Source organism: Catharus ustulatus, chromosome 23, assembly GCF_009819885.2.
Source record: "Catharus ustulatus isolate bCatUst1 chromosome 23, bCatUst1.pri.v2, whole genome shotgun sequence".
Taxonomy (NCBI): domain Eukaryota; kingdom Metazoa; phylum Chordata; class Aves; order Passeriformes; family Turdidae; genus Catharus; species Catharus ustulatus.
Window position 1 is genome coordinate 4599762 of NC_046243.1, and position 24058 is coordinate 4623819.

The 24058-nt window shown below is 46.1% G+C and overlaps 2 protein-coding genes and 1 pseudogene across 2 annotated transcripts; all 3 read left to right on the top strand.

Moving 5' to 3' along the window:
• The first annotated feature begins 1647 nt into the window (after positions 1-1647).
• On the top strand, positions 1648-4008 carry LOC117006287 (mast cell protease 1A-like). Its single transcript, XM_033078661.1, has 5 exons — positions 1648-1702; positions 2120-2285; positions 2780-2921; positions 3044-3301; positions 3829-4008. The coding sequence occupies exons 1-5, from the start codon at positions 1648-1650 to the stop codon at positions 4006-4008; spliced, it is 801 nt and encodes a 266-aa protein (XP_032934552.1).
• Positions 4009-15499: 11491 nt separating this feature from the next.
• LOC117006671 (cathepsin G-like) lies at positions 15500-17950 on the top strand. The gene is made up of 5 exons (XM_033079227.1): positions 15500-15554; positions 15975-16140; positions 16634-16775; positions 16893-17150; positions 17665-17950. Exons 1-5 carry the CDS (start codon positions 15500-15502, stop codon positions 17842-17844), a joined length of 801 nt encoding a protein of 266 aa, XP_032935118.1. The 3' UTR covers positions 17845-17950.
• A 468-nt stretch (positions 17951-18418) lies between these two features.
• Positions 18419-21197, top strand: LOC117006288 (annotated as a pseudogene).
• The last annotated feature ends 2861 nt before the right edge of the window (positions 21198-24058 follow it).

Genomic DNA, 24058 nt, shown 5'->3' on the forward strand with positions numbered 1-24058 from the left:
AGATGTTTTGGTAAAAGCATGTTTACAAGATGTGTTGCCTTCCTTGGACCAATGAACTTATTCTCTCCTTGGTTCTGCAAACCAGTCTATAAAAATGTGTCTATTCCTGCAATAAATAACTTCTTCGGCTTTCAGGATGAAGCCTGTGTTGCTGTACTTTATTGCTGCTCCCCAGCTTTACAGCGACACTAGATTGTGTTTTCTTTTCCCTTTCTCTCAAAATTGTTTGAACCTGCTGTGGACTGAAAACAAAGAAGAACACCGGGAGAATCACACCTGTGGCACACAAGGCCAGGCCTGGGATGAGACATTACCCAGCATCAGAAGAAGCAGAAACAGACTGAGTCAGCTGGGCTGCAACCAACAAAAGAGACTTTGCTGAATTTTCCATCTCCTCAGAGCAATGAGAGGTCTTATTACTTAACACTGTTCATTTTTGTGCTGGGAAGAGCTTTGCCTGTTATATAGACAAAGGGTTTTTTCCACTTTTCTCTCTGAAGAAATATTTCCCTGAACCAGTTGGGGTTGGGACTGCTTCAATAAGTTTCCTTGAGGAACCCCATTCAAAAATTTTCTCCCAAATTAGCCCTAAAGCAGGACAGCCAGGCACACTCGGGCTCTGGAGCATTGCTGCCTCTGCTCTGCAAGCTTTCATGGAAGCTCCTCCATTCCACCCTCAGCCCTTCCAGCAGACAGCTTTCAGGAGGATCCCCATACACCTACTACAGTCCATTGTTTTTTTGCAATACAGGGACAGGGGCAATGCCAGTATGCTCTAGAGGATTTATTTGTGCATTTTCTCTAGGCCAAAGCCATGTAAAACTGGGAACATCCTGGAGGTTTCACTGGCTGGGCTCATGGCCAAGGAGGGTCAGGGAAACCAGGGCTGAGTCCCTTGCAGCTTGTAACTCTGGAGCCAGAGGTGCCAGGGAGGGCTCAGACAGGCTCAGGCAGGGCTGCTCCCCTTCTCCTGCACACACTGACCCTGCTCCTCCTGGCCTGCACCTGGCCAGGGCACCTGCTGATCTGGACCTGGGCCCACAGGCTGCCTTCCCAGCTGGACCTCAGCCTTTCCCATCACCATGGACTTGTCAGATCATCGAGAACACCAGTGCTTGAGGCTGTGAGGCTCTCACTGGCCTTGTCCCTTAGCTCCTCTGATTGGTGATTTCTGATTTCCCAAGGACATCTCTGGTGACAGTCAACTCCTTTGGTAAGAACCAGGATCTTTGCCTGGCCTAACGAGCTCTCTCCATTCCTATTAGAGTACAGGGGGGGAGCAAAAAACAAAAAGAAAAAAAGTCCAGATGGAACCAGCCAACATGCAGGGTCCTCTCCAAAGGTCTCTGATGGGATATGCATTCAACAGATATCGCATTGCTGTCCCTGTGTGCTGTGGGTGCTTTGAACAAGTACAGGTCTCTCAAGATTTTTGAGGATATTGTGAAAAAGAGGTAGAGAATGTCACGAACTCTTCTCAAAGCCACAGTCTCGGGTTGTGAGATCAAAAGCAGCAAATGACATGGCTGCAGGCAGGCTGAGGTTTCCTGTTTCAGCTCCCCACCACATTTATAGAGATCATCATTCTGTACCTATCTCCTGCCTGGCCACAGCAGCCGGTTTCGCTCATCAGGACAGTGGCAGAAGATGCTGCTTCTCCTTCTGATCTCAAGTGCTTTTGTCCTGCCCTGGGCTGGGGCTGGTGAGTACACAGAGAGGGGACTTAGACAAGAACCTGCAAGGGCACAGATGGACACTGGGTAGTCAATCTCAGGCAAGGTTCCTGCCTCTCCTCTCCTATCTCTACTCTCCTACTTTCCTCTCTCCTCTATCTCTCAGTTCAGGGCGTGCCTGAAACCAGTGAGGCATCACAGGCACCAGAGCTGTGCCCTTTGCTGGCATTTCAGTTATCCAGAGCCAGGGGTGTTCAGGCACCCCAGACAGTGCTGCTTGTCTTTCTCTCCATTGCAGCAGCAATGCTTTGCACAGCCCCAGGAAGGAGAGTTGCTGCTATCACTGGCACATGACACCAGAGGATGACCCTCTCCCTTCATGCAGCCCCAAGCTTGACAGGAAATAACTGCAAAAATCATATTAACATTTCCCATCTCTCTTCCAGGAAGGATCATTGGTGGGAATGAAGTTGAGGCTCATTCCAGACCTTACATGGCTTATTTAAAAATAAAAGTTTCAAATAAGACTGACACAACTGCTTATTCCTGTGGAGGGTTCCTGATTCGCTCAGATGCAGTGCTCTCAGCAGCTCACTGTGTGGCTAAAAAAGGGTAAGACTCTGTTTTTCTTGTAGAGGTGATATTTTCCTGTCTCACATTTTCCCAAAGGGCCTCAGCCCTGGTCTGGGCTGAAACAGCATCCTGTGTCTCTTCAGCCAGAGCAGAGATCTTTGGAGGTGAGAAATCCCCTGTGAGTTGCAGGAATTTTCTGGAAGGAGCTGAGTGTCCTTGGGGACAGGAATGCTCAGAGTGGTCTCCAGGGTCATGGATCCTAGCATGGCTTAGAGCTACTGCTGGACAAGAGGGTCCAGTGTCTCCCCTGCCCTGCCTCCCTTTGCCTTCAGCAGGGGGCAGCTGCCACCCGTGTGAGTGTGGGGTGAGGGATCCTCAGCTGGGCTGTGGAAGGGAGCCAGGGACAGAGGACAACTTGCTGAGAGCTGCTCTCTGGGGAGGTTTATCCCAGCACCAGCTCCCTGCAAGCCCCTGCACTGGGGGCTGTGTTCCTGTGGCCAATACAGCTGGAACATGTTGGTGTTTCCTGGCAGGAGAGTGAACATCACTGTGATTCTGGGAGCCCACAACATAAATTTCCAAGAACGGAGTCAGCAGAGGGTCCGTGTTGTACGCTGGGTCATCCATCACAAATATTCCCCTGCTGGCTACAAAAATGACATTGTGCTGCTGAAGGTATGGCCCAACCTAACACATCCTTCCTGTCTGAGGGATCTCCCCCTGCTCACCTCTCCAAAACTCTGAACTTATTCCTAATCCTTGCCTGGCTCTAACCCTGTGTTATCTCTGCCTGACAGCTGAAGAAAAAGGCCAAGATCAATAAGAATGTGCAACTTATCTCGTTACCCAGACACAACGAACGTGTGACAGAAGGAACTGAATGTGAGGTGGCTGGCTGGGGCTGGACTTCTCGGACAGGGCACCCCAGTGATGTGATGAGGGAGGTGGAACAGGAGGTGCAAAGTGAGGAACCATGTCAGCTGCTATTTGATAACTACCAGCGTCAGTCCATGATCTGTGTTGGTGATGAGTACAGTAAAAAGGCACCTTACAATGTAAGTGTTGTTTTCGACTGCAAGCTTTGGAGTAGGTTGGAACTGGACAGTCAGCTTGGTTCTGAGGTGAAGGTAAAAGGATGCCAGAATGAACCAGCATCTTCAGAATGTTGAGCTGAGGGTCCTCACAGAAGTTCTGAAGTTGATGTGCTCCCCAAATTGGAGTACATTTTCCTAACTATCAACAAAATTTGCCTTTTTAATTCCTTGGGTGTGTTCTACCCAGACTAACCAGTGCTTCAGTGCTTAAATTCTTTGTGATACCCTTGCTAGGGTGGGTATGATATTCCCCATGTCTAACGTAGGCCTATGTTCTTTTTGAGTTTTTGAATCTCAAAGAGCCTTCAGCCTGAATTGTTTCATGGGTGGGCTCAGAGGAGTAGTGAGGCAGCTAGAGACCCTGCAGAGCTGGAGGAGGTGGAGGTGGTTGGAACAGGAGGTTCTTCACATGGAGGGAGGGAAGAGGAAAATTGTTCCTTAAGGCAGGGAGAGCATGTCTAACTCCTCTCACTCCTCTCATGACACAGGGTGATTCTGGTGGCCCATTAGTCTGCAATCAGAAGGCTCATGGCATTGTTTCTCATGGACTTGAAAGCCGCCTCTTCCCTAAGGTATTTACCAGAGTCTCCTATTTTGAGCCCTGGATACGTCAGCAGTTGAGGAGGTTTGCACTCCAAGAGCTGCCTGCCTCTCCATCCTCCCAATAAAATGCTCAGTGCCCCTTCTCCAGAGTGCATCAAACACCTGCTGGTGCTCAGAAGCTCCCAGGGGCAGCTGAGCTGGGCTCAGAGAAGCCCCCGTGGTGCAGGCACAGGCTTTTGCAGCAAGGAGAGTCTCCGTGGCAAAGTGAAAATGCAGCTCCCAAGTCCACACAGCTTCCCATTGTTCCCTTTCTCCCACTGCTGCTCCAGCTCTGCTTTCTGGCATTCAGTAAAACCATCTTCAAACTTGCTTGTGTCTGCAGCCTTCTTGGGAACTGGATGCAAACCCTGAGGGTGAGAATGAGGAGATGACACTCCTTGGGAGAAGCTGGGTGAGACTGTAGGTGGGACAGTGCAGTACAGGTGTCAGTCCCCAGATGCTGCCAATGCTCCCCTTGCCTCCATCAGCCTCTTGCAGTCAAGGCAGCAGGTTGATTCAGCAGCCTGTACAGAACATTTATCCAGCCTGTCAGGAACAGAGGCATCTCCACATGCAAGGGGAGATCAGGTGGTGTACGAGCTGAAAGGAGGGATGTGGGACTTTAGACTGGCTTTTTAAAATGCTGTTTATTGTATCGAGATGATTCAGCAATTCACAGGTTGTGGGTGACAAGAGCCCAGACCACAGCCTGTCAGCTTCCGCTGTGGGTTTGTCTGAAGCCAACTCTAGTTCTGGTTACAATGCTCTGTATACTTTGCATTGCAGAGCATCTGCATACCAAACAGTCAATCAATGCTTTTTCCTATTTTACCTATAGCCGATCATAACTGCTAACATTACCATATTCATGCAAGTATTTTCTTATTACAAAAAGTTAGTATATTACAGTTTATAATAAATGTTATATGTACCTATATTGTAACTATATTAGAAAAATTGTTCCTTCATATGAATAGAAAAATGTACTCAATCATTTCAAAGCAACAAGGAAAATGAAAAGGGACAAAGCAGATCCTCCAGATGTTTGGTGGGAGTAAGGACGTAGGTTTGATAACAGCATGCAGAAATTAAAAGTTCTGACCTTGGAATAGGCCAAATTGGGATGAATGCAGGCACTGGGCACTGGAATAATGCTTGTTGTGGGAACATATACTTAGTTTTATTACCCTAACTTAGTGTGCTTGCGCTACTTGCAAGGTCAAACAGCAAACACAAAGAAGGCGGTGAACCTTCATTGGAAACAAAGATCCCCTAAAGGATGAGACACCCCCAACTACGGGTGGAGCATGTGCAACACAACATATCAACATAGATTTAGGAACAGAAACTAGGAGGAGCTTTCCAGAACATTCTGTATTAATAGATATTAACATAGAGTATATAAATGAGATTTTTAGCTTGATTGTTTTGCTACGTTGGGAAGGGTGAGCCCTTCTCCATACCCCTGGTCGGTTTTGCTTATGCTTTATTTGAACCTCAATTATACTACATTACTCACTGTCAAATTTTGTATATGCTCAAATTTATGTATTTAATATAGTTTGTATTCATTTATATACAATTGCTGCTATTTTAAAAAAAGCTGTTTAATATAATTTTGTTCTAATTTATTTATGTTTGATAAATTCGACAAATAGAAGAATTCATTTATAACTATTTTATGCCAAAACCCGGGAGCTCCAGTTCAAAGGAAGAGTGGCTAATTTTGGGAAGGAGCTCCCCACCAGTTGTTAGGGTGGTCTCCCAGGACTAGGCCAGGCTCTCTTGGAGAAGGAGTTCCAAATTAAAATAAAGCATAAGCAAAAGAAGCTAGCAATAGGATGCATGCAAAAAGAAGGCTCCCAGGAGAGTACCATCACAAAGAAAAGTGCCTGTAAAAGTCTTGGGCACAGGAACTGCTTGGGAAAACACGGACTGTATTAAGTACCACAGGTTGGGTAAGGGGGACAGCTGTGTGCTTCTGTGTGTGAGTGATTAATAATTAAGATGGCTGGATTGCTGAAGAGAGTGAGGATCCTCCAGTACCGAGGTTCTGTATCTCTGCAAGGAGACCGGTCGGGAAGGGAGGGAAGTGAAAAGGGGAGAATGAGAGAAGACCCCGGGAGGGACTGGAAGGGAAGGTCCCAGCCGAAGAACTCATGTGAAAAGTCTTTGAGCAGAACGGAGCTGATGCTCGAAGGGGTGATTTAGGAGGAGAGTGGCTGAGTTTAGTTCAATTATCTTTTGGAAGGGAAACAGGTGGAAAACTGTATGTGATTAAAGGCTTTGTGGAAAGTAGCCAGAAAGAGAAGTTGTGGAGGATAGATTGAAAAGGGAATTAGGGAATTAGGAGGGAGACAAGTGTGGACACTGTATAGTGGCCTAGGAAAATTCCAGCCAGGATTTTTCCCAGGGTGAAGATTCACAGGTCTGGGCTGCGGACTTTTCCCAGGAAGATAGTTCTATCGGTGATAGAAAAGAATTAATAATATACAGTAATTTCACGAATACAAGCCGCACCAATTTGACTAAGATTTTGCTCCTAAACCGGAAATGCGGCTAATACTCAGGAGCGGCTAATATGTGAATAATTTTCTGACATTTACAACCTCAGAAGAGCCAGCCAGAGTGCAGAGCCGAGCTGCTGCAAAGTCGGCATTTTGCGATTTTGTTACAAATTGCTACTTTGTTGCACTGCGGGTGGAGCCTGGCTGCCTGCAGGCAGCACAGGGGGCGGGGAGAGAGGCGGGAGAGCTCCCTCCTTCCCTCCTCTGCCGCAGCCCGGGGGAGAGACGGGGGGGCCCCGTGTCGCCACTGCCGCGGCTCTGGGAGGAGAGGGGAGACCCGGGCCACCCCTGCCGCGGCTCTGGCAGACGGCGGGGGGCTCCATCCCCTCCTGCTGCCGCGAGAGCCGGGGGGGGCTCCATCCCTGCCTGCCACCACAGTGCAGCGCCGGGCCGTGGTGACCGAGCCCAGTGCCAGCGGCGGCTGGCCCCCAGTGGCCCCGCCGAGCAGCAGCACCGGGCTGGGCTAACTGGCCCCGTCAGCAGCCCCTAGCGGGCCGAGCCTGCACTGGCTTAGCTGAGCCAGTAAACCCCACCCTGCCGCCGTTCTGTTACAATTTGGCAACTTTGTTGCACGCGGGTCCTCGCTGCAAACGACAGAGCGGCTTATATTCAGGTGTGGCTTATTTATGGACAAAAAACAAAATATTTGTCAACACCCAGAGATGCGGCTTATACTCAGTGCGGTTTGTATTAGTGAATTTACTGTAGATTAAGCACCTGGTGTTTTCCACACAATAGTATGGTCTGTACATGACACGGGTTGTTTTTCCATAATATCCAATAACCTACTGTCCTGTCTGAGAATTGCGAATTATCCTATAAATAAGGGTCTGACTTTCAATAAATGCTTCTTTTGCACAAGAAGAACCATGTTGCTATTATTCACTTTCCCTAGTGTGATAGCCACAGACAAGCAGTTGGCAAAAGATGAAATAGTGTAAATATTAAGCGAGAGAGTTGAACCATGGAATGAGTGAGGGAGAGCAAGGGAGACTATGACATAGGGGATTTCTTAGTCTGTTGCTACCAGAGATGGGTCAGAGGAAGAGTAAGACCTCTAACCCAAGCGTTGTGAATTATGTGAAAAATTTGCAAGAACCTGATATGTGTGGGAACCAGGAGGGAGGGTCACAGAAGGGGAGCAGGATTCCTCAGGACAGTTCACTGAGGATCATGTTACAATATTGGGGGACAATGCAGTCACAAAGAGGAAAAATCAACCAGAAATTGATCTATTATTATATGTTTGAATGGAAAAACGAAAAAATCTGTGCAGACAGTTTACAATGGCCAGAGTTCAAATCATTCAAAGATGGGATTTGTCAGGCTCTAAATCTCTATGTGTATTTGAAAGAACCTCTTCTACAGGAGGAAATATTGCGGGCTATACGGGCTTGGAATAGAGATCATCATGGTCAAGAGCACATTAGGTGGATAATTATCCAAGAAATTTGGGGAACAGTGCCCAGAGGACAAATTATAGGGAAAGCTGAGTTAGCACCAAGGGAAGGATAAGACCCTGGCAAAATGAATAAAGAGACTAAAAAAGAATTTGCTATTATACTCATGCATAGATCCTGATACAGCAGCAGGGCAAGTCCTTTTCAAACCACAATTCGTAACTAAGTCATGCTGGGACTTCAGGAAGAAGCCAGAAAAATCAGAAAATTGGCAGGATAGGGGGCTTCAGGAGTTGTTAAGGGAAGCAAAAATCTGTATATTAAAAGAGATAAGACAAAACACAAAAACAAAAGCCAGGATTCTAATGGCAGCAGTCAAGGAAACACAAGAGACCACAAACACTGAGATATTAGAACAAGGGGAAACAATTTGACTGACGATGAAGCAAAAAAAGCTTCTCTAAGGGAAAACAGTGTAATTATGACTTCTCAGGAGGAAGAAACACAAACTGAAACACCTTAAATTTCCTTGGCAGATGTAGAAACTATAAAGAAGCTAGGGGCAACCCTGAAAAAGGGGAGAATGGATTCTGCCTGATGGTAGGAAAGCAGTACCAAAACCTTTAGCCCGACAGATCCTAAGCAACTTACATAGAATGACTCACTGGGGAACAAGGACACTTTGTAAGCACTTTTCAAAATGTTATAGGGAGTATAAGAATATTTGAAGTTGGGAAACAAATTACTCAAGGATGTCTCACATGTCAGAAAGTGAACAAATAAAGATGCTGAGGAGTCCTCCCTCTGGAGGCATTCGAGCAGCCTATAGGCTGTCCAAAAAGATCTAAGTTGATTTCACTGAATTACCCAGAATAGACAGGTGGAAATGCCTGCTAGTTAGAACAGATCAATTGATTCAGTGGGTAAAAGCATTTCCTGCAGTTTGGGCTACAGATTTAGATTAATACAGGTTATTAATTGAGATCAGAGCACTCATTAGACCTTGAGAATAATTAACAATTATTAAACAGAGCACTCAGAGTTGCCTGGCAATATCATATCCCATAACATCCCGAAAGCTCGGGACAAGTTGAATAAATAAAGCAAACTATTAAACAACTATTAATTAAACTAATGATAAACCCCAAATTACTATGGACCAGATGCCTTCCCTTAGCCTTACAAAACATAAGAACCAAGCCCCACTCTGAAACTGGGATCTGACCATATCAGATATTATATGCACTGCCTTACCCTCAAGGCATGACAATGGATCCCTCACTAGTTGGGGACAAAACCATTCAGGGATATAGTACAACCATCACAAACAGAGACAACTAAGAGAGAAAGGCATTTTGGCACAAACAACTCCTCTTGATTTTCCAATACATTCTATCCGATCAGGACAGTATGCATTGATAAAATGCTGCAGAGGAGAAAGTTTAGAACTCCAATGGAAGAGACCATTTCTGGTTCTTTTAACCACAGAAGCAACAGTTTGAACAGCAGAAAAAGGCTGCACTCATGCTTCACAACTAAAAGGACTGATATAAAACAAAGATTAGAAAATTATTTTGACACCAGGAAAATGAACTTACAAATTGATTCACATATAAAAATTATAATGAATCAATGATAAGGCTAAAGAGGATATTTGGTGCCTAAAGGCTACAGTCTACATGATTGGCATGAAACCACTGTACCTCAGGACCAAAGGGGGATGTAGTTTTTATATACAGTAAAAAAAAAAGTTATAGCATTACTGCATGAAATACCAATTTAAAATTGTTTTTGGAGGTGATTACTGAAATTTAAACATCCTGGTTCAGCTACCAACTGCACCCTCATTGGGCCTGGAGGCAGAACAGCACCCATGGGAAAGAATTAGTTGCCTCCTTTATCAAAAGGAACAACTCAGGAAAATTGAAAAGTTCCTCAGGAGACTCCAGCAGTCAACATTAACTGATTTCTTTGAGGAGCTGCAACTCCAGAAAAAGAGACTGGTAACACCTGTTATTGAGAGGGTTAAAAAACAATTAACACATTGGGAATGTGCTAAGCATGTCTTAAAGTGTCACCCATGGATTTGTGTTGTTTGCACCAGTTGCTTTAATTTGTGGTGGAGAGTAAGTAGGGGGAAATAAAAAAGAGAGACAATTCATTAGTTTTTTTAGGTCATATATGTGAACAGCTAACTTTAGAAAGATATTTTCGTGATTTTTTTGGAACTGTTAACTGAACTGTGCATGAAAACAAATCTTGTTGTAGTTGGCATATCTCTGGAGCTTTAGTGGATTAGAAAATAATATAACTGATCAATCTAGGGAAAGAGATAGGGCAATGCTGCAAAACTATAAAAAATTGGTGCCATCTTTGGAACAGAAAAAGTTAAAATGGCTCATATGTGCTTTATGAGGTCAAGGGTACCAAACCATTAGGATAAGTAGCTCGCCCCTTAAATCCCAAATTCCTCTTTACCTAACACATTTTTCGATTTTTAACACAAATTTCTAAGAAACTGTCTGTATGGCTCATCTCAGACTCTGTTCCATGCAGTCTTAAGCCTTTGGCCAGTTGCCAGGGGTATCATAATAATCCTCAGGAATTTTAACTTTCTACCTTTCTCAAGGCCCCTTGAGTTGCAACCAAGGGTCAAGATGTCAATCTTCATGGTGGCAAAGCTTTCATCCTGGGATTTACTTCTCTTTGGTGCCCTTGGCCTCATAAAGTTAGTATGAGCCATTTTTACTTTTTCTGTTCCGAAGATGGCACAAACTATTTGCAGTTCCACAGCACTGCCCTATCTCTCTCCCTAGATTGATCAGCTATTTTCCCTTATCCACTAAAGCTCTGGAGATATGCCAACTACAACAAGATTTGTTTACCTAAAAAATCTTTCTAAAGTTATCCGTTCAAGTACATGACCTAGACAAACTAAACAAATCAATTGTCTCTTTTTTTCTTCTGCCCTACCTACTCTCCACCAGAAATTAAAACAACAGGTGTAAACAACACAAATCCATGGGTGACACTTTAAGCCATGCTTAGTACATTCCCAGTGTGTTAATTGGTTTTGGACCCTCTCTATAACAGGTGTTACCAGTCTCTTTTTCTGGAGTTGCAGCTCCTCAAATAAATCAGTTAATGTTGACTGCCTGAGGCTCCTGAGGAAACTTTCAGTCTGCCTGGGCTGTTCCCATTGGTCAAGGAGGCGTCTAATTCTTTCTCAGCAGTACTGTTCTGCCTCTGGGCTCAAAGAGCTTGCAGTTGGCTGCTAATTCAGGATGTCTAAATTTCAGTAATGCACTTCTCAAAACAATTTTAAATTGATATTTCAAACTGTAATGCTATAAAATAGCATTTTTCGCCATCAATATAACAATCACATCCCTTCTAGTATTAAGGTCCAGTGATTTCATGCAATTTCATATAGACTGTAGCCTTTAGGCACCAAGCACGCTGTTTAACCTTATCATGGGTGCATTACAATTTCTATATGTTTTTGAACCTAATCCAAATCTTGGAATAATATGCTCCAACAATATTTTGTCTACCGTTTGAGCTGTAGCCCAAATTGCAGGAAATGCTTCTACCCACTGAGTCAATTCATCCACTATAACCAGCAGATATTTCCACCTGCTTCTTCTGGGTAATTTGGTGAAATCAACTTGGAACTTTTCAAATGGCCTATAGGCTGTTTGATTCCCTCCAGAGGGAGGAGTCCTCAACACATTCTTTTTTGTTCACCTTCTGACATGTGAGACATTCTTTAGCAATTTGTTTCCCAACTTCAAATATTCCTATAGACCCATAAAATTTTAAAAAGTGGTCACAAAGTGCCCTTGTTCCCCAGTGAGTCCTTCTATGTAAGCTGCTTAGGATCTGTCAGGCTAAACGTTTTGGTACTACTTTCCTACCATTAGGCAGAATCCATTTTTCTTTTTGAGGGTTGCCCCTAGCTTTCTTATAACATCTTCCTCTGCTAAGGAAAAGTGTGGTGTTACATTTTGTGTTTCTACTTCCTGAAAAGTCACAATTACACTGCTGTTTTCCCTTAGAGAAGCTTTTTTTGCTTCATCGTCAGCCAAATTGTTTCCTCTTGTTTTAATATCTCTGTATTCGTGGTTGTTTGTGTTTCCTTGACTGCTGCCATTAGAATCCTGGCTTTGATTTCTTTGTTTTTCCTTATTTTTTCTAACATACACTTTTGGCGCTTCCCTTAACAACTCCTGAAGCCTCCTATCCTGCCAATCTTCTGATTTTTCTGGCTTCTTCCTGATGTCCTGGCATGACTTAGTTACGAATTGTGTTTTGAAAAGGACCTGCCCTGCTGGTGTATCAGGGTCTAGGCCTGAGTATAATTGCAAATCATTTTTTATTCTCAGTAGCCATTCTGCTGGAGACTTGTCCTTCCCTTGCTGCTCACTCAGAGCTTTCCCTCTATTTTATCCCCTGGGCAAATCCTTGGATAATCATCACCTGAAATCCCTCATATTCTGCCTATGTTCTACCTGCTGATTCTTCCAATTTGGATCTGCCATAGGCTATTTCTGATTTTCCTGTTCTTGCCCTTGATGACCTCTATTCCAAGCCCATATTCCTGACTGTCTAATCATTTCTCTATCTTTTAGTATAAACATGATTCTTAAAATAGCCTGCAATTTTTTTCTCCTGGTTAAGAGAATATTTTAAAAAGACATATAGATTTAAACTCTGACAAATCCAATCATCAAATGATTCCAATTCTGACCAATATAAATTGTAAGCACAAATCTTTTCCTTTGTCCATTCAAACATACAATAATGGATCATTTTCTGCTTGCTTCTTTCTCTTCAGGATTCCCCTCTATCCTGATATCATAACATGGTCCCTAGTGGAATGTCCTGAGGAATCCTGCTCCCCTTCTGGGAACCTCCCTCTTGGTTCCCAGGCATACCAGGTTCTCGTGAATTTTTGTCATAACTCACAACCCCTGGGTCGGAGGTTCTACTCTTCCTCAGACCTATCTCTGGCAGCAACAGGAAAAATAATTTGGTAGTGAGTAATTTAGTATATTTGAGGTTCGTATAATGCATAAACAAGACCCAAAAGGGTTACAGGGAGGGGCTCGCCCGTACCAAACCATCAAGCTAAAAATCTCACTTATCTACTGTTTGCTAAAACGTAGTAACACAGAATTTTCTGGAAAGCTTCTCCAAGTTTCTATTCCTTAAATCTATGTCACTATGCTGTGTTGTTCTATCAGTAGTTAGGGGTCTCTCATCCTTTTGGGGGTCTTATTTCTGAGGAAGGCTCCTTGTCTTCATCGTGTCAACTGTGTAACCCTGCAGGTAGTGTGAGTGCACTGGGCTTGGGGTTATGTAATGAAGCACATGTTCCCTCAAGAAAATCTTACCTTGGTTCCATGCCTGGAATCATCCCAATTTGTTCAAACATTTTATTTCTAGATGTTGCTTATCAAACCTACATCCTTTTAGTACTACATATTTCTAGTCCTACATTTGGAGAGTTCCATCTGCTTTGTCCCATTTCCTTTTTCCTTTTTGCTTTGTAACAATCAAGTACAATCTTGCTAATATAGTTACAATTTCGTTAGCACAAATCACATTGATCACACCCATCCCTAGGAATTCTCCAATTTGCTGATGATTTGTACCCTCCCCTTGAACCTCCCCCATATTTCAGCTGTTGTACCCTCACATTTTCTGTCTTTTGCCCCCAAATTCCCCAGTGCAATAAAACCGTACCTCCTTTCTCCAGGGTACCCACAGTGCTGAAGGAAAGGGATGGCTCGCCCTGAAGGCCACATGTCCATTCACAGCACAGCTGAGGCCAGGCTGCAGCACTGAGGGTGTGGATTACAGACCATGGTTGGGACAGGCAGAGTCACCTGTGGTTGTGAGCCAATGTCTTGGGGTGACTTGATGATGTTTGTATCTGCAATTGCCTGTTCTGTTGGTGCTGAATATTGAGTTCTGCAGCTTTAAAACTGGTTCCAGGAGTGAAGGGAGAGAGGAGAGCTAGAGAGTTTGTTATCAGAGAATGCACCTGTTCCCGTGCATGCATCACACAGACAGTGTTGTCTCCAGTGGACAGCAGGACAGAGCTCTCCTTTTCGGTTGATTAGTTTCTGGCCGGCTGAAGCAGAGAAGGTCCCCAGACTGTAGGTTTTTTTTCTTTTTCTTAAAATTGTTTGAACCTGTTGTGAACTGAATACGAACAACAGCACTGGGAGATCACACCTGTGGCACACCAGGCCTGACCTGGGCTGTGACATTTCCCAGCATCAGAAGAACTAAAAACAGACTGAGTGAGCGAAGCTGCAACCCACGAAAGAGACTTCACTGAATTTGTCATCTCTTCAGAGCAACAAGAGGTTTTATCACTCAACACTGTTCACTTTTGTGATCGGAAGTGTTTTGCCTGTTATATAGATGGGGGTTATTTTTTTCACTTCTCTCTGAAGAAATAGTTCCAGCTTGGGGAGGGACTGCTTCAGTCTTTTTCCTTGAGGAATCCCATTCAAAATTTTTCTCCCAAATTTGCCAAAAACCAAGATAGACAGGCAAAATCACGCTCTGGAGCATTGCTGCCTCTGCTCTGCAAGCCTTCATGGGAGCTCCTCCTCTCCACCCTCAGCCCGTCCAGCAGACAGCTTTCAGGAGGATCCCCATACACCTACCACAGTCCATTGTCTTTTTACAGCACAGGGCCAGGGGCAATGCCAGCATGCTCTAGAGGATTTATTTGTGGGCTTTCTCTAGGCCAAAGCCATGTAAAACTGGGAACATCCTGGAGGTTTCACTGGCTGGGCTCATGGCCAAGGAGGGTCAGGGAAACCAGGGCTGAGTCCCTTGCAGCTTGTAACTCTGGAGTGAGAGCTGCCAGGGAGGGCTCAGAGAGGCTCAGGCAGGGCTGCTCCCCTTCTCCTGCACACACTGACCCTGCTCCTCCTGGCCTGCACCTGGCCAGGGCACCTGCTGATCTGGACCTGGGCCCACAGGCTGCCTTCCCAGCTGGACCTCAGCCTTTCCCATCACCATGGACTTGTCAGATCATTGAGAACACCAGTGCTTGAGGCTGTGAGGCTCACCCTGGCCTTGTCCCTTAGCTCCTCTGATTGGTGATTTCTGATTTCCCAAGGACATCTCTGATGGCAGTCAGCCCCTCTGATAAGAACCAGGATCTTTGCCTGGCCCTGGCCAGCTCTCTCCATTCCTATCAGAGTACAGGGGGGGAACAAAAAACAAAAAGAAATAAAGTCCAGATGGAACCAGCCAACATGCAGGGTCTCATGGGCTCTCTCCAAAGGTCTCTGATGGGATATGCACTCAACAGATCACCCATTGCTGTGCCTGTGTGCTGTGGGTGCTCTGAACAAGCCCAGATCTCTCCAGCTTTCTGATAAGATTGTGACAAAAACACAGAGAATGTCACGAACTGTTCGCAAAGCCACAGTCTCGGGTTTTGAAATCAAAAGCAACAAATGACATGGCTGCAGGCAGGCTGAGGTTTCCTGTTTCAGCTCCACACCACATTTACAGAGGTTATCATTCTGTACCTATCTCCTGCCTGCCACCGCAACTGGTCATCAGGACAGTGGCAGAAGATGCTGCTTCTCCTTCTGATCTCAAGTGCTTTTGTCCTGCCCTGGGCTGGGGCTGGTGAGTACACAGAGAGGGGACTTAGACAAGAACCTGCAAGGGCACAGATGGACACTGAGTAGTCAATCTCAGGCAAGGGTCCTACCTCACCTTCTCTCCTATCTCTACTCTCCTACTTTCCTCTCTCCTCTATCTCTCAGCTCAGGGTGTGCCTGAAACCAGTGAGGCATCACAGGCACCAGAGCTGTGCCCTTTGCTAGCATTTCAGTTATCCAGAGCCAGGGGTGTTCAGGCACTCCAGACAGTGCTGCTTGTCTTTCTCTCCATTGCAGCAGCAATGCTTTGGACAGCCCCAGGAAGGAGAGTTGCTGCTATCACTGGCACATGACACCAGAGGATGACCCCCTCCCTTCATGCAGCCCCAAACTTGACAGGAAATAACTGCAAACATCATATTAACATTTCCCATCTCTCTTCCAGGAAGGATCATTGGTGGGAAGGTGGTTGTGCCCCATTCCAGACCCTACATGGCTTATTTAAAAATCAAAGTTACAAATAAGACTGGCACATTTCATTCTTACTGTGGAGGGTTCCTGATTCAGCCAGATGCAGTGCTCTCAGCAGCTCACTGTGTGCCTGAAGAAGGGTAAGACCCTGTCTTTCTTGTACAGGTGTATTTTTCAAGTCCCAGATTCTCCCAAAGTGCCTCAGCCCTGGTATGGTCTGAAACAGCATCCTGTGTCTCTTCAGCCAGAGCAGGGATCTTTGGAGCTGAGTGATCCCTGTGAGTTGCAGGAATTGTCTGGCAGGAGCTGAGTGTCCTTGGGGACAGGAATGCTCACAGTGGTCTCCAGGGTCATGGATCCTAGCATGGCTTAGAGCTACTGCTGGACAAGAGGGTCCAGTGTCTCCCCTGCCCTGCCTCCCTTTGCCTTCAGCGTGGGGCAGCTGCCACCCGTGTGAGTGTGGGGTGAGGGATCCTCAGCTGGGCTGTGGAAGGGAGCCAGGGACAGAGGACAACTTGCTGAGAGCTGCTCTCTGGGGAGGTTTATCCCAGCACCAGCTCCCTGCAGGCCCCTGCACTGGGGGCTGTGTTCCTGTGGCCAGTGCAGCTGGAACATGTTGGTGTTTCCTGGCAGGAGAGTTGAGGTCACTGTGATTCTGGGAGCCCACAACATCCATGACGAAGAAGAGAGCCAGCAGTGGATCAGTGTTAGAGACTGGGTTTTCCATCCTGACTATTGCCCTGTTACCCTACACAATGACATTGTGCTGATGAAGGTATGGCCCAACACATCCTTCCTGCCTGAGGGATCTCCCCCTGCTCACCTTCCCAAAACTCTGAACTTGTTCCTAATTCTTGGCTGGCTCTAACCCTGTGTTATCTCTGCCTGACAGCTGAAGAAAAAGGCCAAGATCAATAAGAATGTGAAACTTATCTCCTTACCCAGTAGCAATGAACGTGTGAGAACAGGAACTAAATGTGAGGTGGCTGGATGGGGCTGGACATCTTTGTATGGGAGCAAGACTGATGTGATGAGGGAGGTGGAACTGAAGGTGCAAAATGACAAACCATGTCAGAAGGTATTCCGTAGATACCAGCGTCGGTCCATGATGTGTGTTGGTGATCAGAACAGTGGAAAGTCAACTTACAAAGTAAGTGTTGTTTTTGGCTGCAAGCTTTGGAGTAGGTTGCAACTGGACAGTCAGTTTGATTCGCAGGTGAAGGTAAAAGGACAACAGACTGAACCAGGACCGTCAGAATGATGAGCTGAAGTTCTGAAGCTGATGTGCTCCCTGTATTGGGGTGCATTTTCCTAACTATAACATTGTTTGCTTTTTTACTTACTTGGGGATGTTCTACCCAGACTAGCCTGTGCTTCAGAGTGTAAATTCCTTGTGATACCCTTGCTAGGATGGCTTAGACATTTCCCCATGTCTAAAGTTGGTCTATGTTCTTTTTGATTTTTTGATTCTCAAATAGACTCCAGCCTGAATTGTTTCATGGGTGGGCTCAGAGGAGTAGTGAGGCAGCTACAGACCCTGCAGAGCTGGAGGAGGGGAAGGTGGTTGGAACAGGAGGTTCTTCACATGGAGGGAGGGAAGAGGAAACTTGTTCCTTAAGGTAGGGAGAGCATGTCTGACCCCTCTCACTCCTTTCATGACACAGGGTGATTCTGGTGGCCCATTAGTCTGCAATCAGAAGGCTCATGGCATTGTTTCTCATGGACTTGAAAGCCGCCTCTTCCCTAAGGTATTTACAATGGCCTCCTATTTTGAGCCCTGGATACGTCAGCAGCTGAGGAGGTTTGCACTCCAAGAGCTGCCTGCCTCTCCATCCTCCCAATAAAATGCTCAGTGCCCCTTCTCCACAGTGCATCAAACACCTGCTGGTGCTCAGAAGCTCCCAGGGGCAGCTGAGCTGGGCTCAGAGAAGCCCCCGTGGTGCAGGCACAGGCTTTTGCAGAAAGAAGAGTCTCTGTGGCAAAGTGAAAATGCAGCTCCCAAGTCCACACAGCTTCCCATTGTTCCCTTTCTCCCATTGCTGCTCCAGCTCTGCTTTCTGGCATTCAATAAAAGCATCTTCAAACTTCCTCATGTCTGCAGCCTTCTTGGGAACTGGATGCAAACCCTGAGTGTGAGAATGAGGAGATGACACTCCTTGGGAGAAGCTGGGTGAGACTGTAGGTGGGACAGTGCAGTACAGGTGTCAGTCCCCAGATGCTGCCAATGCTCCCCTTGACTCCATCAGCCTCTTGCAGTCAAGGCAGCAGGTTGATCCAGCAGCCTGTACAGAACATTTATCCAGGCTGTCAGGAACAGAGGTATCTCAACATGCAAGGGGAGATCAGATGGTGTAAGAGCTGAAAGGAGGGATGTGGGAATTTAGATTGGCTTTTTTAAATGCTGTTTATTGTATCGAGATGGTGCAACAATTCACAGGTTGTGGTTGACAAGAGCCCAGACCACAGCCTGTCAGCTTCCGCTGTGGGTTCATCTGCAGCCAACTCTAGCTCTGGTTACAATGCTCTGTATACTTTGCATTGCTGAGCATCTTAAGGCATAGCAGTCAGTCAATGCTTTTACCTATTTTACCTATAGCCTATCATAACTACTAACATTACAATATTCATGCTACTATTTTTGTATTAGACAAAGTTAGTATATTATAGTTTATAATTAATGTTATGTGTACCTATATTGTAACTATATTAGAAAAATTGTTGCTTCATTTGAATAGAAAATTGTACTCAATCTTTTCAAAGTAACAAGGAAAATGAAAAGGAACAAAGCAGATCCTCCAGATGTTTGGTGGGGGTAAGGACGTAGGTTTGATAACAGCATGCAGAAATGAAAAGTTCTGACCTTGGAATAGGCCAGATTGAGATGAATCCGGGCACTGGACACTGGAATAATGTTTGTTGTGGGAACATATACTTAGTTTTATTACCCTAACTTAGTGTGCTTGTGCTACTTGCAAGGTCAAACAGCAAACACAAAGGAGATACTGAACCTTCATTGGAAATAAAGATCCCCTAAAGGAGGAGACACCCCCAACTACGGGTGGAGCATGCGCAACAAAACACATCAACATAGATTTAGGAACAGAAACTAGGAGGAGCTTTCCAGAACATTCTGTATTAATATATATAAACATAGAGTATATAAATGAGATATTTAGCTTGATTGTTGTTGTACGTGAGGAAGGGTGAGACCTTCTACATACCCCTGGTCGGTTTTGCTTATGCTTCATTTAAACCTCAATTATACTACATTACTACAAATATCATATTAACCTTTCCCATCTCTCTTCCAGGAAGGATCATTGGTGGGAATGAAGTTGTGCCCCACTCCAGACCCTACATGGCTTATTTAAATATCCAAGTTTCAAATGAGACTGGCACTTATCCTTCTTCCTGTGGAGGGTTCCTGATTCGCCCAGGTGCAGTGCTCTCAGCAGCTCACTGTGTGCCTGAAGAAGGGTAAGACCCTGTCTTTCTTGTACAGGTGATTTTTTCCAGTCTCACATTGTCCCAAAGTGCCTCAGCCCTGCTATGGACTGAAACAGCATCCTGTGTCTCTTCAGCCAGAGCAGGGATCTCTGGAGCTGAGTGATCCCTGTGAGTTGCAGGAATTGTCTGCCAGGAGCTGAGTGTCCTTGGGGACAGGAATGCTCACAGTGGTCTCCAGGGTCATGGATCCTAGCATGGCTTAGAGCTACTGCTGGACAAGAGGGTCCAGTGTCTCCCCTGCCCTGCCTCCCTTTGCCTTCAGCAGTGGGGCAGCTGCCACCCTGTGTGAGTGTGGGGTGAGGGATCCTCAGCTGGGCTGTGGAAGGGAGCCAGGGACAGAGGACAACTTGCTGAGAGCTGCTCTCTGGGGAGGTTTATCCCAGCACCAGCTCCCTGCAAGCCCCTGCACTCGGGGCTGTGTTCCTGTGGCCAATGCAGCTGGAACATGTTGGTGTTTCCTGGCAGGAGAGTTGAGGTCACTGTGATTCTGGGAGCCCACAACATCCGCGTCCGAGAACGGAGCCAGCAGAGGATCCGTGTTAGAGACTGGGTCATCCATCCTGACTATTGCCCTGATACCTTAAGCAATGACATTGCGCTGCTGAAGGTATGGACCAACAAATCCTTCCTGCCTCAGGGATATCCCCCTGCTCACCTCCCCAAACCTCTGAACTTGTTCCTAATTCTTGGTTGGCTCTAACCCTGTGTTTTCTCTGCCTGACAGCTGCAACGAAGTGCCAGGATCAATTAGAATGTGCAACCTATCTCCTTACCCCGCAGCAATGACCATGTGAAACCAGGAACTATATGTGAGGTGGCTGGCTGGGGCCGGACATCTCGGAGAGGGAACAGCACTAATGTGATGAGGGAGGTGGAACTGAGGGTGCAAAGTGAGGAACCATGTCAGGAGCACTTTGATGACTATGACCCTGACTCCATGATCTCTGTTGGTGATCAGAACAGTAGAAAGTCAACTTACTGTGTAAGTGTTCTTTTGGGCTGCATGATTGGGAGGAGGGTGGGTCTCTATAGTCAGCTTGGTTCTGAGGTGAAAGCAAAAGGACACCACAATGAACCAGCATCTTCAGAATGATTTGCTGAGTGTCCTCACAGAAGTTGTGAAGCTGATGTGCTCCACGAATTCGGGTGAATATTCCTAAATACCCACATAATTTACATTTTTATTTACTTATGGATGTTCTACAAAGCCTAGCCGGTTCCTTGGTGTGTAAATTCTTTGTGATACCCTTGCTAGGATGGTTTAGACATTTCCCCATGTCTAAAGTCGGTCTATGTTCTTTTTGACCTTTTGAATGTTAAAGAGCCTCCAGCCTGAATTGTTTCATGGGTGGGCTCAGAGGAGTAGTGAGGCAGCTACAGACCCTGCAGAGCTGGAGGAGGGGGAGGTGGTTGGAACAGGAGGTTCTTCACATGGAGGGAGGGAAGAGGAAACTTGTTCCTTAAGGCAGGGAGAGCCTGTCTGACCCCTCTCACTCCTTTCATGACACAGGGTGATTCTGGTGGCCCATTAGTCTGCAATAAGAAGGCTCATACAATGGTTTCTCATGGACTTGAAAGTCGCCTCTTCCCTAAGGTATTTACAAGAGCCTCCTATTTTGAGCCCTGGATACGTCGGCAGCTGAGGAGTTTTGCACTCCAAGAGCTGCCCGCCTCTCCATCCTCCCAATAAAATGCTCAGTGCCCCTTCTCCAGAGTGCATCAAACACCTGCTGGTGCTCAGAAGCTCCCAGGGGCAGCTGAGCTGGGCTCAGAGAAGCCCCCGTGGTGCAGGCACAAGCTTTTGCAGCAAGGAGAGTCTCCGTGGCAAAGTGAAAATGCAGCTCCCAGGTCCACACAGCTTCCCATTGTTCCCTTTCTCCCACTGCCGCTCCAGCTCTGCTTTCTGGCATTCAATAAAACCATCTTCAAACTTCCTCATGTCTGCAGCCTTCTTGGGAACTGGATGCAAACCCTGAGGGTGAGAATGAGGAGATGACACTCCTTGGGAGAAGCTGGGTGAGACTGTAGGTGGGGCAGTGCAGTACAGGTGTCAGTCCCCAGATGCTGCCAATGCTCCCCTTGCCTCCATCAGCCTCTTGCAGTCAAGGCAGAAGGTGGATCCAGCAGCCTGTACAGAACATTTATCCAGCCTGTCAGGAACTGAGGCATCTCCACATGCAAGGGGAGATCAGGTGGTGTAAGAGCTGAAAGGAAGGATGTGGGAATTTAGACTGGCTTTTTAAAATGCTGTTTATTGTATCCAGAGGATTCAGCAATTCACAGGTTGTGGTTGACAAGGGTCCAGCCCACAGCCTGTCATCCTCAGCTGTGGGTTTGTCTGAAGCCAACTCTAGTTCTGGTTACAATGCTCTGTATACTTTGCATTGCTGAGCATCTTAAGGCATAGCAGTCAATCAATGCTTTTACCTATTTTACCTATAGCCTATCATAACAACTAACATTACCATATGCATGCTACTATTTTCTTATCACAAAAATTTAGTATGTTACTGTTTATTATAAATGTATTTGTGCCTATATTGTAATTATATTAGCAAAATTGTTGTTTCATTTGAATAGAAAATTGTACTCAATCATTACAAAGCAACAAGGAAAAAGCAAAGGGACAAAGCAGATCCTCCAGATGTTTGGTGGGGGTAAGGATGTAGGTTTGATAACAGCATGCAGAAATGAAAAGTTTTGACCTTGAAATAGGCAAAATTGGGATGAATCCAGGCACTGGATACTGGAATAAAGTTTGTTGTGGGAACATATACTTAGTTTTATTACCCTTACTTAGTGTGCTTGCGCTACTTTGAAAGGTCAAACAGCAAACACAAAGGAGATACTGAGCCTTCATCAGAAATAAAGATCCCCTAAAGGAGGAGACACCCCCAACTACGGGTGGAGCATGCACAACAAAACACATCAACATAGATTTAGGAACAGAAACTAGGAGGAGCTTTCCAGAACATTCTGTATTAATATATATTAACATAGAGTATATAAATGAGATATTTAGCTTGATTGTTGTTGTACGTGAGGAAGGGTGAGCCCTTCTCCATCCCCCTGGTCAGTTTTGCTTATGCTTTATTTAAACCTCAATTATACTGTATTACTCACTGTCAAATTTTTTATATACAGTAATTTCATGAGTATAAGGCATAGCCTTTTGACTAAAATTTTCCTTCGATCCCGGAAGTGCACCTTATAGTCTGGTGTGCCTTACATAATGGACAAAGTCGCAAAATTTGCCAAACTCGACAAGTGAGCCACAATGCGGGGGTGGTGCCGCAGGAGCGTCAAGTTGCGAGGCGGGGCGGGAGTGGGCAGCCATGGCCGGTAGGAGTCGCGTGGGGAGGGAGAGTGCTTCCACCGGCCCTGGCCCAGGCGGAACAAGAAGCCGGGTGGCACCGCCCCCGGGGGCGGGCAGAACAAGAAGCCTGGCGGCGTCACCCCCGGCGTGGTGCTGGGGGGAATGAGAAGCCAGGCGGTGCCGCCCCCAGCCAGCAGCAGCCGCACAGGGAGAGAGGGAGCAGGCAGCGCCGCCCTGAGCCGCGGACGGTCCCGAGCTGTGGCAGTCCTGAACCGCCATGAACTGCAGCAACCCCGAGGTGTGAGTCGTGGCTGCCCCGAACCGCGGCAGCTGCGAGCAGCGGCCGCTCTGAGCCCCGCCTCGCCAGCCGGGGGCAGACGGGAGTGCCGAGGCCCACAGCACAGGGAGGGCGCTTGGGGTTGCATTTAAAGGCTACGCCAATCTGTGAAAAATGTTTGCAAATTGAGCACCTGCCAGGAAACTCCACGATTGAGAGATTCTGTTACTAATTAATTTCTTTGTTGTGCGCGGCATGGATCTTCGCAGCAAAAAAAATGTGCGCCTTATAGTCCGGGGTGCCTAATATAATGTACAAAGTTGCAAAGTTTGCCGACTCCTGGGGGTGCGCCTTATAGTCCGGTGCACCTTATGGTTGTGAAATTACTGTACTCAAATTTATGTATTTAATACACTTTGTATTCATTTATATACAATTACTGCTATTTTAAAAAATGCTGCTTAATTTAATTTTGTTCTAATTTAATTATGTTTGGTAAATTGGACAAATAGAAGAATTCATTTATAACTATTTTATGCCAAAAAAACGGGAGCTCCAGTTCAAGGGAAGAGAGCCTAATTTTGGGAAGGAGCTCCTCACCAGTGGTTTGGGTGGTCTCCCAGGACGAGGCCAGGCTCTCTTGGAGAAGGAGCTCCAAATTAAAATAAAGCATAAGCAAAAGAAGCTAGCAATAGGATGCGTGCTAAAAGAAGGCTGCCATGCCAGAATGAGGAAAAGTGCCTGTAAAAGTCTTGGGCACAAGAACTGCTTGGGAAAACATGGACTGTGTAAGTACCAAGGGTTGGGTAAGGGGGACAGCTGTGTGCTTTTGTGTGTGAGTGAGGAATAATTGAGACACCTGGATTGCTGAAGTGAGTGTGGATCCTCCAGTACCGAGGTTCTGTATCTCTGCGAGGAGACTGGTCAGGAAGGGAGGGATGTGAAAAGGGGAGAACGA

Coding starts and splice junctions, on each gene's coding strand:
- LOC117006671 (XM_033079227.1), top strand. CDS start 15,500: ATGCTGCTTCTCCTTCTGATCTCAAGTGCTTTTGTCCTGCCCTGGGCT. Junction 15,555..15,974: donor CCTGCCCTGGGCTGGGGCTG/GTGAGTACACAG, acceptor TCTCTCTTCCAG/GAAGGATCATTGGTGGGAAG. Junction 16,776..16,892: donor ATGACATTGTGCTGATGAAG/GTATGGCCCAAC, acceptor TCTGCCTGACAG/CTGAAGAAAAAGGCCAAGAT.
- LOC117006287 (XM_033078661.1), top strand. CDS start 1,648: ATGCTGCTTCTCCTTCTGATCTCAAGTGCTTTTGTCCTGCCCTGGGCT. Junction 2,286..2,779: donor CACTGTGTGGCTAAAAAAGG/GTAAGACTCTGT, acceptor GTTTCCTGGCAG/GAGAGTGAACATCACTGTGA. Junction 3,302..3,828: donor GTAAAAAGGCACCTTACAAT/GTAAGTGTTGTT, acceptor CTCATGACACAG/GGTGATTCTGGTGGCCCATT.